Genomic DNA, 15,940 nt, shown 5'->3' with positions numbered 1-15,940 from the left:
AAACAAACAAACAACTCAATTTAAAAATGGGCAAAGGACTTGAATAGGAATTTCTTCAAAGAAAATATACAAATATCTAATAAGCGCATGAAGAGATGGCTTTACATCTCTAATATTAGGGAAATACCAATCAAAACCACAGTGAGACACCACTTCCCATTCGTCAGCATGGTTATTGTCAAAAAACAGAAAATAACTATTGGTGAAGATGCGGAGAAATCGGAACTCTTGTGCGCTGCTGGTGGTAATATAAAACAGTGCAACACTGTGGAAAGTAGTATGGCAGTTCCTCAAAAAATTAAAAATAGGATTACTATCTGATCCAACAATTCCACTTTGGGATATATACCCAAAAGAATTGAAAGCAAGGATGTGAAAAGATATTTGCCCACCCACATTCATAGCAGTAGTATTCACAATAGCCAAAAGGAGGAAACAACCCAATTGTGCATCAACGCATGCATGGATAAAGAAAATGTGGTATACACCTAGCGTGAAATATTATGCAACCTTAAAAAGGAAAGAAATTCTGACACATGCTACAACATGGATGAACCTTGAAGATAGTATGTGAAGTGAAATAAGCCAGTCACAAAAGGACAAATACTGTATATTACCTCACCTATATACGATACCTAGAATAGTCAAATTCATAGAGACAGAAAGTAGAATGATAGTTGCCAGGGGCTGGGGGAAGGGAGGAAAGAGGAGTTATTGTTTAATGAGTACCGGGTTCCCATCTTACGAGATGAAAAAAGTCCTCGAAGTCGATAGTAGTGATGGTTGCACAACAGTGTGAATGCCACTGAAGTGTATACCTTTTTATAAAATGGTTAAAATGGTAAATTACATGTTATGTATATTTTACCACAATGTTTTCAAACATTTTTTAAAAACAAAGACTATAAAATCATGAAAGCATGTTAGCCTACATGCCAAGTGAGTTTCATGAGATGCCAGCCATACGGACTTAACATATTTCTTCTTTACAATATCATCCCACTTCATTTGATAGACATGAGAACCTGTGATCCACCAGGGTGAACTCTGAGTGCACCTGCAATGGCAGGACTGGTCATAGGGACTGTGACTTAGGAAGGAAATCAATGGAAACATTAAAGAAAGCTTAGAAGGGCTGGTTGAACACAATGAGGTGAGCAGGAATACTGAAAACATTTCAGCCCAAAGGGATTTTAGTGAACCTGATGATTCTCGAACATTACTGGCAAGGCTACTTATAACAGACATCAAACTACTTATTATAACAGGGGAGATAAAAGTCAACTGGTACAGTTTGTGAGAATGAAGTCTTTAGACTACTAACAGGACAAAAGTGTAGACAGTAGGGATTGTTTATCAGACACTAAATGTAATACAGAGAGAAACTAAAGGATCTCATTCCAAAAACACATAAAATTGCCTCATGGATGCTGAAACAATCTTGCGGTTGGAGACAGCAATGATTTCACACATTTTACAATATTAGAAGGTCTGGCCCCCCTTCCTCTGGAAAAGTGAAGATTCTGATTTTTTTTTTCATCCTCTCTGCTTCAGATGGATCTGAGAAACTCAGACGTGTTTGGCATGACGTGTACTACCATTAAATATGCTTAAAGGAGTTACAATATCAATGGATAATGAATAACGTAAAATTAACCATGAATAAAAGACAGACCAAATTTGATACTTCCACGAATTGAGAACTAAGAGCAAATTCACAGCAAGTAAGAGAAAACTCCAACAAAGTAACCTGGAAAAAGCTCCAAAAGATTTAGTTATAACGTAAAAAAGAATTTTCAAGAAAACGTGTCAATTAAGCTTTTGGCAAGATTTAAGAGCAGAGGCAAAGCTCTCAAGTTCATGGTGGTGCTAGAGGATCCAATCCCCCCGCTGTGCCTGAGGTAGGCAGTGAAGGAAGAAGATAAAGACATGATGCTTCGTGGGAGCAGGAAGATACACAAAGAGCTGCCAATGAGCTCCATCAGCAAGTGGCCCCCCAGCCCACTGGCAGCACAATGGGAACCAGACACCTGCGCACAATGCCTGAAGCACACACCAGAAGGATGCTCTGCGTCCAGAGACATGCCAAGCTTCAGCGGCAAAGACCTCTCCAGGTGGGAAAAATGTAATTGACCTATGTGCTTTTCTTCTTTTTATTCCTCTTTTTATTGATGTCAGGTCACTGAATATTCATATCATAAAAGCTATGTTCCATTTCATAGAGATAGCCATTTCAGGGTTTGGGATTTAGACAAATGATCTACTTCACAACAACCATCCATAAGACCCACATCACTTTACTTCTCAGTATTCAACCTTCCTAAATCCTCCCAGATGGCTACATTTTACCAAAAGACGTCTCTCCATTCACAGGAGCAGGGCTTCATGGGGGCGCAATTGCTCACACTTTCTGTGACTCGCCAACCACGTTTCTTGTGAGTAAAGGTCACCACGGCTTAATAACACTTTCTGTGTAGAATACGGAGAGGAACACAATTGCATTTTATAATCAGATCTACGTTTGTCCTTGTGACATAGCAACAGAGGAGAATAAAACATTCACTGACTGTCAAGCCTCGAAAGATGACTTTAAATCACCCAGCTTTATGTTTCAGTGGCCTTTTTTATTGAAACATAATCAACTCATATTTGATGAAACAGACACAAGACTATATGGGAAGAACAACGATTCCAAATGTGGAGAAGGTCTGGACTTCTTACGGTTTGTTATTTCAGTAATTTAAGCATTTTGAGATTCAGGTCTATGAAACTCCTTTCTAACCCAAGTCAAGGACTTGGTCTCTCTCCAAAGTTTTTTAAAGAAAACACGGATTGAAAGTCAATGCACATCAGTCATGTGGGGGAAAGGCGGCTTTTGTAGTGAGATATGGATCTGAATCTCAGCCTTATCACTTATTAGTTACATGACCTGACATTAGTGTCGTTACCTCTCTGAGCCTCAATTTTCTGTCTGTAACATGGTGCTGATAATGCTTACTTCTGCTGCTTGCTGAGGATATTAAATGGGGTAATGAATCAACATTACCTGGCACAGAGCCAGGGACATGGTCAATGTTTTAAAAATTGAAGGTAAAAAGAGGTTAGGACATTTCTGGCTTCTATATGTTCTGAGGAGAAGGAAGAAGGTGGGGAGAGAAGGAAAGAAAAGAAGGAGTATCACAGCACAATGCACTGATACCCCTAAGATACGTCACTATCCTAACATCCTTTCTAACAGAAACACAGAATAGAATCAAAGACCCATCTTATGCAGCCAACTCATAAAGCAGGTATAGGACTCCCACCATAACATCAGGAGTCCAACGGGTTCCACTGTAATTAACCTGGATTTGTACTCAGACCATTCAGATGTGAGGATAAAATCGTTTCTTAAATAAACTAAAGGGAACTTAAAGCTATCCCTCTACCCCCAGTCTCTACTGCAAGGGCTAAAGAATTTCCATATTCGTCTCCCTTTCCCACTCACTTCAGACATGCCATGTCCCACCAAGATGCAGTTATCCTACTTCCCTCTCTTCCATCTCTGTTTGGGTGAAAAAAATCATCCATTCCTGTATTGGTTCAGTCTTTTGGACCATTTCTAACCGATTTTCTTCATATCTCATCACAGAATGATACCTTTAGGCAAGGCTTGAAGAGTAAACTGCAGCCAGCTAGCAAATTCAAAACAAGCCCAAGGTCAGCAGCACACCAGTGAGACCAGGGTTCATTACTTAAATGTTAGAATCATTTCACATGAAAATGAAAAGGGGGGTTAATCAGTTAATGAATCTGGCACGGCAGCATCCAGAGCGGCAGGGGAGGACAAAACACTGAATGAGTTCAGAAACCAAGGAGACATTATAAACAAAGAGGGCCATTGCCTACATGTCCCTGCTTCTCTCCTTAAGATCTGAATGTCCTTTGAATCCTAACATTTAAGAGTGCAACCCTTTCCAGCTCTGGGAGGCTTGAATGCCTCTAGTGAAATGCCAGCGTTAATGAGAGTCTAATATACCTTTCCACCTGCAGCACCTGTGCAGACAAATTGTACCAGGCTTCAGACAAGCTGAAAAGCCTCCGTGTGCTGTAGATGGAACAGCTGGTAGAGTCAGTGTTCATTTGCTGAATGGTTCCTGTAGTCCCAGCTTGAGCTGGATAGGAAACTCTACAAAGGTAGCTAACTCAGAGCTTCCACGCAAGAAACATCTGTCAACTAAACAACTTTGTGTGAGACGCCTGCCTTCTCGGCTGTGGCGAATGACGACAAAGACTGCCACCAGATAGACTGACAACGGTAGTCCAACACGTCCTTTCTGAAGTGACACAGCAAGACTCCATCGCCACTAGCTCCAGTTGTTAAACAACATCTGGCACAGAACCAGGGTCATTTACCCAACCCCCTCCTTGGAATAAAATGAACACTTGGTTATTCACAATGCATTTGGTCCCCTTCCATTGAGAGGTATTTTAGCTACCTATTTGTTCTATCTATTGAGTTTATTCTGCATCATTGTATCTACTCTACAAAGCCTGTAAGCATTATTATCAAAAAGAAAGATGAAAAACACCTTTTCAGGAACAGAGTGGTAGAAACCTTCAAACCACCCAACTAACTTCAAAGCATTATCTAACTCCCAGAATTACCCCAGTGGGTACAAGCACATACTATGGAGAGAGTGTATTTTTCAATAAAATGTTCCCTTTGTGGGCTGAAACATGCCCTATCTTCTTATGAAATTATTAGTTCGTTATTAAAATTCTTCAATTGAACTATTTCTTGAGATCTGTTCCTTTGCTGACTCATATCCACTATCACTGATCCTAATCCCACCCTGTACCAGAGATTCTCAGTAAAAGGAAACGAGAAGATTGTACATACACAAAGCCTACGTTCACACCTTCTCTCCAAAACTAATACACCAATAAAGCCAATAAACCAGTTGAAAATCAACAAAGAGAAAAAGAGATCCTTCCATGCTCCATGCCCACCTGATCTCACATTGTCCTACTTCTACTCTCAGCTTTGTCTTCCATTTCTAGATCTTTTCCTACCTTTTGGGAAAATCTGAACTTATCTTCTGAATGAGAAAACTAAATGCCTTTAGTGAATACTCACCCCTACATCTTCCTTCACTACACAAACTTCATCATGCATTTTCAAGGCAAGCACCTTATCTGAGCTCCCCCTGACTCTCCACAATGAGGGAAGGGGACTGTCCAAAATTTCCCATCAGAATGAAGTTGGATGCAAACAAAGAGCCATCCGAACTTTAAGGCTAGAATAGGTTGTTCTGAATTTCACTCTTTGAGGAAAAGCATTTCTTTAAATGACGGTCCTTTAAAATGTTAATCTATTGCCAATGTGCTTCAGCATCACTTTAGGGAAAATCAAAATGACACTGTGTCCTATAGACACTTTACAGTCTACAAGCTGAGTTGATTAACGCTTGATATTCAGTACAACATGGTGGCCCAAAAGCTAATAAGAAACTTATTATGAATGACTTCACAGCCTAAGACAGTAGCCTACAATTCCTTCCCATTACTGGTTCTGTCCTCCAAGTCTAATGAGTATTCCTGCACATAACTTTACACTTTGATTTTTTATCATTACCAAGCCATCAGACATGGATTAGGAGCAAAGTCAAAGTAATAGGAAGTTATATCCCAATATTATTTTTGAGCAACTAACAGTTCTCACTTGAATGAAATGAATTTTATTTTACACCAAACTCAATGATATAGCTGTCGTCTGGAACTTCAGTGCTATACTCTACTTACTGGAAGTTTAGCTCATTGGATTCCTGGATTTCAGCACAGAAACCCTGAGTTCCACTCTTCAGGCCTGCCATTGAGTTACTATGTAATCATGCCTAAGTCATTTTTTGATTTGTTTGCTTTTTCTCCATTGGTAAAATGGCAATAATCCAAATTCTCCAAGCCAGGGACCTCATTTTAGGATTTATTTTTAAGCTATGTTTCTAGAAGCCCTAAAATTCTGCATAGTTGTTTCAGGTGTTACATACAAATAATTTAGTCCAAATTTTTTATTTTTAATGTATATTTTAACACTGTGGGAATATTCTAGGAGTCACTGACTCACAAGTGATATATATTAGGTTTTAACACATTTTGGCGAACCCCCTTGCAAGGCATGTCTGGTTAACTCATTCTTGTCTGCAAATCTCAGTGTAAGACTCCTACCAAATTTGTGTATATATATGACCTTACTTTAAATATGTTATTTATTAGTAAGTGTGTAGATTGGCCCTGGTCATTTTTTTAAAACAGCAGTACCTGGTTTGCTCTCATTTCTAAAGATGTGTAATCAAGTCCTCATGTCTGTGAAAGCCTGTCAAAGCCTAAACCAGTCCATATGGGGCATGTGCAGTACCTAGTCTTATCATGCAACCTTTGGGCAATGAGGCAAGATGGTGCTAGTGGTATAGTGAGAAACTGCTAGAGCCAGGTTACAAGGGCTGCTTGATTAATGGCAGATTTTGCAATCATGTTGGGGAATCATGCTGGATTTTCAGGGCGACAAACAGTTTTCAGGATCATAAAGGGTTAGATGAGACACCATTCTGGGTTTCATGCAACTGGATAGGACCTCAGAGAATGGAAAATCCATGTTCCTTGAACATCGCACAGACTGGCCTATTGGTACAATTGGCTAAGTACATATCATTTAAGTTTATCACGGTAAACCGTCCCTTCTCTAAGATTTATATAATAAGAGAATTCCGTTTTCCCATATCTGTAACCCACTTCTACAATAACATGCCCCTTCAATTTCTATACCATGTAAAATTCAGACTCATCTACGTGGAACCCAGTCTTATCACATAATAGTCAATTACTCAATAACTAATTTCTAACAGATAATGTTTTAATATTACTTAGTTATAAATCTTTTAGTACTTATTAGAAGTTTTGTGTGCTTCTTCCCTGACTTTGATGCTTATGATAAGAAATACAAGGGCTTCCCTGGTGGCGCAGTGGTTGAGAGTCCGCCTGCCGATGCAGGGGATGCGCATTTGTGCCCCGGTCTGGGAAGATCCCACATGCCGCAGAGCGGCTAGGCCCGTGAGCCATGGCCGCTGAGCCTGCACGTCCGGAGCCTGTGCTCTGCAAAGGGAGAGGCCACAGCAGTGAGAGGCCCGCGTACCGCAAAATATAAAAATTAAAAAAAAAAAATACAAGCAGTAGTTAGGCATTGTTGGTGTGCAATTTTGAAATGGGATTTCTTACTATACCTCCCATGGGTTTCTGGGTAAATAATAACTGCAGAGTGTCCTGAGAGCACACAGCAGTCCATTACCATTTTCAGCTACCTGCCTGTCAAATCAGTGTTTTCATAATATAGTTTATGCTTTGGAGTTCTAGAGAAAATTATATTTGTAAAAGGCATCAATCACTGGGGGGAAAAAGTTTGAAAGCTGCTATTTTGACGATACAACCGCTGGCATCATTTGTACATCAACCTGGTAGATAAAACCAAAACATCCAATGTGTATTCCATGCTGTATTTTGTCTGAGTTATGAGTAGGCATACCCACTGAGAGGGAGACTGCTTACTTCAGCCCAACTCGAAACACAGATGGAACAGCTCTCCAAACTCAATTATGCAGTCAATGCATGAACACAGAACAAGTCAGTTCTGTGGGGAGACAGAAAATTTGGGTTTCATCTGAATCAGACAGAGTACACAGAGGTCCCATGATCGTAGTATCATGTCACTGGTATTTATCATAAATACTGGATGCCTCTGGCCTGGCTGTGTATTTATGACGAGGAACTACACCAGTTGTTAAATGCCGAGCTGTGATTACACATGGCTTCTGGTCAGATTCAATCTTTGCTTTTCTTTTCTTTTCTTTTTTAACATCTTTACTGGGTTATACTTACTTTAAAATGGTGTGTTGGTTCATGCTTTATTAAAAAGTGAATCAGCTATATATATCCATAGATCCCCATATCTCCTCCCTCTTGCGTCTCCCTCCCTCCCACCCTCCCTATCCCACCCCTCTGGGTGGTCACAGAGCACCGAGCTGATCTCCCTGTGCTATGCGGCTGCTTCCCACTAGCTGTCTATTTTACCTTTGGTAGTGTATATATGTCCATGCCACTCTCTCACTTCGTCCCGGCTTACCCTTCCCACTCCCCGTGTCCTCAAGTCCATTCTCTACATCTGTGTCTTTATTCCTATCCTGCCCCTAGGTTCTTCAGAACCTTTTTTTTTTTTTTTGAGATACCATATATACGTGTTAGCATAGGGTATTTATTTTTCTCTTTCAGACTTACTTCACTCTGTATAGCAGTCTCTAGCTCCATTCACCTCACTACAAATAACTCAATTTTGTTTCTTTTTATGGCTGAGTACTATTCCATTGTATATATGTGCCACATCTTCTTTATCCATTCATCTATCGATGGACACATAGGTTGCTTCCATACCCTGGCTGTTGTAAATAGAGCTGCAATGAACATTGTGGCACATGACTCTTTTTGAATTATGCTTTTCTCAGGGTATATGCCCAGTAGTGGGATTGCTGAGTCGTATGGTAGCTCTATTTTTAGTTTTTTAAGGAACCTCCATACTGACCTCCATAGTGGCTGTATCAATTTACATTCCCAACAACAGTGCAAGAGGCTTCCCTTTTCTCCACAGCCTCTGCAGCATTTACGGTTTGTAGATTTTTTGATGATGGCCATTCTGACTGGTGGGAGGTGATACCTCATTGTAGCTTGGATTTGCATTTCTCTAATGATTAGTGATGTTGAGCATTCTTTCACGTGTTTGTTGGCAATCTCTATATCTTCTTTGGAGAAATGTCTATTTAGGCCTTCTGCCCATTTTTGGATTGGGTTCTTTGTTTTTTGGATATTGAGTTGCATGAGATGCTTGTGAATTTTGGAGATTGATCCTTTGTCAGTTGCTTCGTTTGCAAATATTTTCTCCCATTCTGAGGGTGGTCTTTTCATCTAGTTTAGGGTTTCTTTTGATGTGCAAAAGCTTTTACGTTTCATTAGGTCCCTTTTGTTTATTTTTATTTCCATTTCTCTAGGAGGTGGGTCAAAAAGGATCTTGCTGTGATTTATGTTATAGGCTGTTCTGCCTATGTTTTCCTTGAAGAGTTTTACAGTGTCTGGCTGTATATTTAGGTCATTAATCCATTTTGACTTTATTTTTCGTATGGTGTTAGGGAGTGTTCTAATTTCATTCTTTAACATTGTAGCTGTCCAGTTTTCTCAGCACCACTTATAGAAGAGGCTCTCTTTTTTCCATTGTGTATTCTTGCCTCCTTTATCAAAAACAAGGTGACCATATGTGCGTGGCTTTATCTCCGGGCTTTCTGTCCTGTTCCACTGATCTATATCTCTGTTTTTGTGCCAGTACCATACTGTCTTGATTACTGTAGCTTTGTAGTATAGTATGAAGTCTGGGAGCCTGATTCCTCCAGCTCGTTTTTCTTTCTCAACATTGCTTTGGCTATTCAGGGTCTTTTGTGTTTCCGTACAAATTGTGAAAATTTTTGTTCTAGTTCTGTGAAAAATGCCATTGCTAGCTTGATGGGAATTGCACTGAATCTGTAGATTGCTTTGGGTCGTATAGTCATTTTCACAATGTTGATTCTTCCAATCCAAGAACATGGTATTCCTCTCCATCTATCTGAATCATCTTTAATTTCTTTCATCAGTGTCTTACACTTTTCTGCATACAGGTCTTTTGTCTCCTTAGGTAGGTTTATTCCTAGGTATTTTATTCTTTTTGTTGCAATGGTAAATGGGAGTGTTTCCTTCATTTCTCTTTCAGATTTTTCATCATTCGTGTACAGGAATGCAAGAGGTTTCTGCCCATTTTGTATCCTGCTACTTTACCAAATTCATTGATTAGCTCTAGTAGTTTTCTGGTAGCATCTTTAGGATTCTCTATGTAAAGTAGCATGTCATCTGCAAACAGTGACAGCTTTACTTCTTTTCCAATTTGGATTCCTTTCATTTCTTTTTCTCCTCTGATTGCTGCGGCTAAAACTTCCAAAACTATGTTGAATAATAGTGGTGAGAGTGGACAACCTTGTCTTGTTCCTGATCTTAGAGGAAAGGGTTTCAGTTTCTCACCATTGAGAACGATGTTAGCTATGGGTTTGTCATACATGGCCTTTATTATATTGAGGTAAGTTCCCTCTATGCCTAGTTTCTGGATGCTTTTTATCATAAATGGGTGTTGAATTTTGTCAAAAGCTTTTTCTGCATCTCTTGAGATGATCATATTGTTTTACTCCTTCAATTTGTTAATATGGTTTATCACAATGATTGATGTGCGTATATTGAAGAATCCTTGCATCCTGGGATAAACCCCACTTGATCGTGGTGTATGATCCTTTTAATGTGCTGCTGGATTCTGTTTGCTAGTATTTTGTTGAGGATTTTTTCATCTCTGTTCATCAATGATATTGGCCTGTAGTTTTCTATCAATGTGACATATTTGTCTGGTTTTGGTATCAGGGTGATGGTGGCCTTGTAGAATGAGTTTGGAAGTGTTGCTCCTTCTGCTACATTTTGGGAGAGCTTGAGAAGGAGACGTGTTAGCTCTTCTCTAAATGTTTGATAGAATTTGCCTGTGAAGCCATCTGGTCCTGGGCTTTTGTTTCTTGGAAGATTTTTAATCACAGTCTCAATTTCAGCACTTGTGATTGGTCTGTTTATATTTTCTATTCCTTCCTGGTTCGGTCTCGGAAGGTTATGCTTTTCTAATAATTTGTCCATTTCTTCCAGGTTGTCCATTTTATTGGCATAGAGTTGCTTGTAGTCATCTCTCATGATCCTTTGTATTTCTGCAGTGTCAGTTGTTACTTCTCCTTCTTCATTTCTAACTGTTGATTTGCATCTTCTCCCTTTTTTTCCTGATGAGTCTGACTAATGGTTTATCAATTTTGCTTCTCTTCTCAAAGAACCAGCTTTGAGTTTTATTGATCTTTGCTACTGTTTCCTTCACTTCTTTTTTGTTTATTTCTGATGTGATCTTAATGATTTCTTTCCTTTTGCTAACTTTGGGTCTTTTTTGTTTTTCTTTCTCTAATTGCTTTAGGTGTAAGGTTAGGTTGTTTATTTGAGATTTTTCCTGTTTCTTGAGGTAGGATTGTATTGCTATAAACTTCCCTCTTAGAACTGCAGTTGCTGCATCCCATAGGTTTTGGGTCATCATGTTTTCATTTCACATAACTGATGTGTCTTAGATGCTTAACATGAAAACAAATATTCTAAAATCAGCAGTGTCCTTTTGCTTTTTGTATCACTTCTATATTATATCATTATTTAAACAATACTGTAGCCAATTAATGTGCATAGGGAAAAATGAATCGACCATAAAGAAAGCTTAAGTTTTTCTATTATTTAATATCTTTTCATAGAAGGCAACTTGACAACTATTTTCTCTCAAGAAAATGACTTCCTATGGGTTCTCCCAGAATCAAACCCAGTCATAAACATTCCAGTTCAAATAGTTAATATGAGAAATGGAAGAAACTCCAATAGGAAAGTGAGATAGGGAAGAGAAGGCAAGCATTAAGTACTGTGTTATAGCCAGGTAATAGTGTGGAAAAGTGGAGGTAATCCACAGAGAAACTCTGGGAAACACAAGCTTCCAACTTGAAGGGCCAGGGAGCTGGGGCATTTAGATACCCACTCCCATCAGTCCTTGGTTGAGGACTGCTGCTGGGAAGCTATTAATTCCCCTCACTTCCTTCCTGCCATCTACACAGGCAGAGCAGACTTCAACAGCTTCAGAAGTTCCTGGGCTGGAAAATGCCAAATAATGGCAATTGAAAGTTTGCCACATGCACAAAATGGTAGGGTCTAAGAAATATAGGAGGGACATTGAACAAATTGCCAATAGCAGGCAACTGGCAAATGCAAATTCAGAGGGCTTCACAAGTCATCTTAGCAATTAGAATAGATAATAAGAAACCTCTCTCAACAAGAGCCTGAGATGCACTATTCTTAGCATTTGAATAATGAGTGCTGGTTTCCATTTATTAAACAGTTCTTATGTGCCAGGTACTGTACCAATGGCCCAACGTCCATGATCTCATTTAATGCCCACAACAATCTTATTAGTACATCACCAGTTTATAGATGAGGAAGCTGGACTCAGAGGCATTAAGTAATTTACTGAAGTAACAGACACCAGCCCAGGTCTCTCAGTTGCCAAAATATTTTCTCTTTCTGCCTCCCACTGTTTTCAGTGTCCCTAGATGGACAGATATATATTTTCTTTAGCTTGAGTATGTCATTAGCTCTGGAAATTCTATCTAAAAAACGTCACAGTCCGCCCCTTTCAGAGAAAGACCTGTGTCTTCATATCTTTGAAATTCCAGCCTGTGTACCAAACATGGAGAGACTTCCCACCTGGTGCCCCTGTCATCTCTGCCGCGTGGACTTTTACGAGAGGCTCTCACTTGGTGCTCTGCACCTGCCCCATGGTGGTTAGCACTTTCAAAGAGCTGCAGGCTCCAGGAATCACAAAACCACCTCTGCTTCTATGTCCTTTCCCACCTGATTTCCATTTGCTCTGCCTGGTCATGATGGGAAGTTTCTTTTTTTGTAGCATCATTCCAGTCTGACTTTTCTTTCACCTCTTCACAGTCCACATTCCATCAAGTGGCAATTTTATTCTACGATCACCAGTTAGAACTTTCAAATAGATTTTCAAAGAATATCTGACTGTTAGAACTTCAAATAGCTCAAATATAACCATTTTCTTCAATAAACCTAAATTCTAATCTCTTTTAAATAGTATTTTGAGCAAAATAATAATTCATACTCACTTGTATTAGTCCCTTTTCACTCCTGCGTCTCCAAGTCATTCTTAAAACCTTCAAACTTTAAGTCCTCTAACGCTACCACAGCACACTTTTAATTACTGGTATCAAAAGAAAGGGACTATCATAGGGGAAAAGCCTTCTATGTTATTTTACCAGCTTAATTTCTACACCAAAGCTTTCAAGTAATCAACAAAAAGAAGAAATGCGAATCCAAATAAGCCACAAACTAGGAAGACAGTCCAAGAATGAACAATGAAGGTCAAATCCAAGTACAACAAACCCCATGGAGAATACTGATGTTTTGCTGCAGTGACATTTCATGGTTAATTGGTGGTTTGTTAAAGATTACATTTCCAAGATCAAAAAGAATAATGATAAAACACACTCAGAAATGGAAAGCAAGGGCTCTATAAACAGTAGCTGTTTGGAAATTATAAATGGTACTAAATGACTAATGAGGAAGATAGAGAGCTTACCAATTCTCAGGGAATTTTGTAACTTTCAAACCACAGACTGTTGTGGGCAGGATTTGATCAAAGGTCGCTAGAGTACACTTTCATCCTCATGAGGTTGGGGTCAGGAAGAGGAGAAGGTAAAGAGGACCAGGAGCTATAAGGCTGTGACTTGGAAAGGCCTTTTGCAGTCATCTACTTCCAGCATCCTGCCCCAGAATTCCTCAAATTCCATGTTTTCCCATAAGCTGTTATTTCCATCCAGGTGTTACATGTACCAGACCCCTTTTCTACAGCAATGGCCCTTTCAGGTCTTGAGGGAATTTTAAATAATACAAAGAAAAATCTGCCTTGCAGAATCTTAGGAGATTTCACTGATTTCACATTGCTCTTAATGGAACGAAGGCATGGCATCATCTGCCTAGCCTCATATAAAAAAGGAGGAAAAAACCAAAAAACATTCATTGCCCCATTGAATCTGGTGCCCTACATAGTCCCATGTGTGACACTGGTCCCACACAGAAAAATTTGAGCTTACTGTCCACGCTGATGCTCAGTTAAACCCACCCTATACACAGTCACCTAAGTGGCTTTTCTAGGACACAGTCTGATGGAGGCACTCCTCTGCCTTCACCTTCAATGAATCCCCATTGATTACAGAACAAAGTCTAAATGACAGAGCCATGGCTCTCGTTCCAGCCATATCTCCTATCAACCCCCTTTCTCAGAGTTCATGCCCCAGCCATGCTGAAGAACATACAATATTCTCTTTATCTTAAGGATTTTGTACAGAGTGGTCCCTCTGCCTGAAACTTCCTTCCTTCCTTCCATCTTTGCCTGGGAAGGTCCTGGAAAATTGCTACTCACCCTGCTGATCTCCACTATCACTTTGTTCAAGAAGTCCCTCTGGGTCTCCCATTCCCTACCTCCACAACTGGACTTAGTTAAATTTACCCTCCTGTTTACACCCACAAACACCTACTTCCTCTATCAAATGACTTATTTCCTATGTTGTAATTACCTACTTCTTTATCAGTCTCTCTGACTGACCTATACACTCCTTAAAGACCGAGAAGTTGTTTCCTTCACTATCGTATCACAAAACCTAACAGACTAACTGACACATGATAGTAACTCAGGAAATACGTGTTGGATGAATGAATGAATGAATGAATGAACGAATGAACAACACACTAACCAGCTGTATGAGCTCAATCTCTAGTCCATCCCTCTGTCTCTTACCTGCAACCTAAAACAATCCCAGTACTTCTGGTTGTCTTCCTTGGTCCTGGAGCATTTGTGAAATTGCAACATCATTCCCATGCCAGACAACTCCACTTCCAATAATTTGTTGTCCTTGTCTATAGTAACACCAGTTACCTAAATTTGGCCCATCTACTCCAACCACATCCCAAATCCTCTGAGCCAGGTGCAGCAGCTTCCTTTCACAATGCTAGGAACCACCACAAAACAGATGATAATCCCTTTGCACATTTCAAGGAGCAGCACCAAGGGAACAGTACCTGGGAAAGGCCATTGACAGCTCAGACTATCCAGGGCATTTCTAGAACCTCGGCACTGCTCTCGCTCTAGGAATGAAGGTCCAAAAAGCATGTCAGAGAATGTTCATAATTGTAAACAAGCTCCACCTTTGAAACACAATCTACATAGAACCAAATATACAAGCCTGCACAATGGATGAAGCCAACGTCTCCTCCATGATTGCCCTTCTGACAACCTTATTGTCTCCTCAACCATAAAAGGTGAACTTCAAACTCACGACCTTGCCTTGTCACCAGAAACATCCAAGCTTGGATCAGTCTTTCCAAGACCAGATATTTGCTCTGTGAGCTACTAGAGACTTGTCACATACACAGAAGTAGAACAGGATTATTTCTATCTACCTGGGGACCTGGAGTCTTTCACATTGCTCCTGTTAAAACTCTCACAACAGCAAAACTTTACCTACAAAGGGTTCAAGCTATGACACTCCCAATTTTCACAAACCTCATCTCCTGTGAGTCAAATGCAGCCAATTCCAGGAATTGGAGACATGGTTGTGAGGATGAAACTGACTTTGGGGCTCCCCTTGGATATGGTCTTCCAGACTTACCAAAAGGCCATTAAGAGGAAGGTTTACCCCACCTCAGGGAAACCCGAGGCAGTACTTGCAGTCAAGGGCTGGCCATGGCTTCTGAGCTACATCCAAAAAGAATTTCATACTGTACCTGGATCTGCTGGAGCCATTTCTGACTGTCCGAGAGCCAGCATGTACCGTTCCTGAAGTGCCTCCATTGTGGATCATCAGTAGGGCTGTCACCTTTACTAAATAAAAATACAGGATACCCAGTTAAACTTGAACTTCCCATGAATAGTAAGTCATCACTTTTAGTATAAGTAGATCCTATGTAGTATTTGGGGCATACTTATCTTAAAAATGTACTCGTTGTTTTTCTGACATTCACATTTAACTGAACAGCCTATATTTTACCTGTCAACCCTACTCATCAGAAATGATGGAGGCTTATAGAGATCCAAGAGATGCCTCAGAGCATCCTCAGCTTTGATTTCTATGTCCTGGACAGTGAGCCCGAGCTTCCCACTCCCATTAATTGCCTGGAATGGCATATATTCTCCATTTTAGAGTCTTTTCTACAT

At 40.0% G+C, this 15,940-nt stretch overlaps 1 protein-coding gene across 11 annotated transcripts in view; it reads right to left on the bottom strand.

Moving 5' to 3' along the window:
• Nucleotides 1-15,940, bottom strand: part of LOC308627892 (zinc finger protein 227-like) — a 140,491-nt gene that overhangs the window by 95,795 nt on the left and 28,756 nt on the right. For 4 of the 11 annotated variants that reach the window (XM_081254374.1, XM_081254375.1, XM_081254370.1 and 1 more), the window contains exon 5: nucleotides 15,511-15,607. The exons of 6 other annotated variants lie outside the window; for them this stretch is intronic. In XM_081254374.1, coding sequence (XP_081110500.1) covers nucleotides 15,511-15,607 — 97 coding nt within the window. Of the gene's footprint in view, nucleotides 1-14,805; nucleotides 14,872-15,510; nucleotides 15,608-15,940 lie in introns of all 11 variants that reach the window. One more of the 11 variants, XM_081254371.1, reaches the window with a different exon arrangement.

The sequence above is a fragment of the Mesoplodon bidens genome, assembly GCF_964165515.1.
Source record: "Mesoplodon bidens genome assembly, chromosome: 14".
NCBI lineage: Eukaryota > Metazoa > Chordata > Mammalia > Artiodactyla > Ziphiidae > Mesoplodon > Mesoplodon bidens.
Note: the sequence above shows the minus strand (reverse complement) of the source record. Positions and strands in the feature narration are given on the sequence as shown.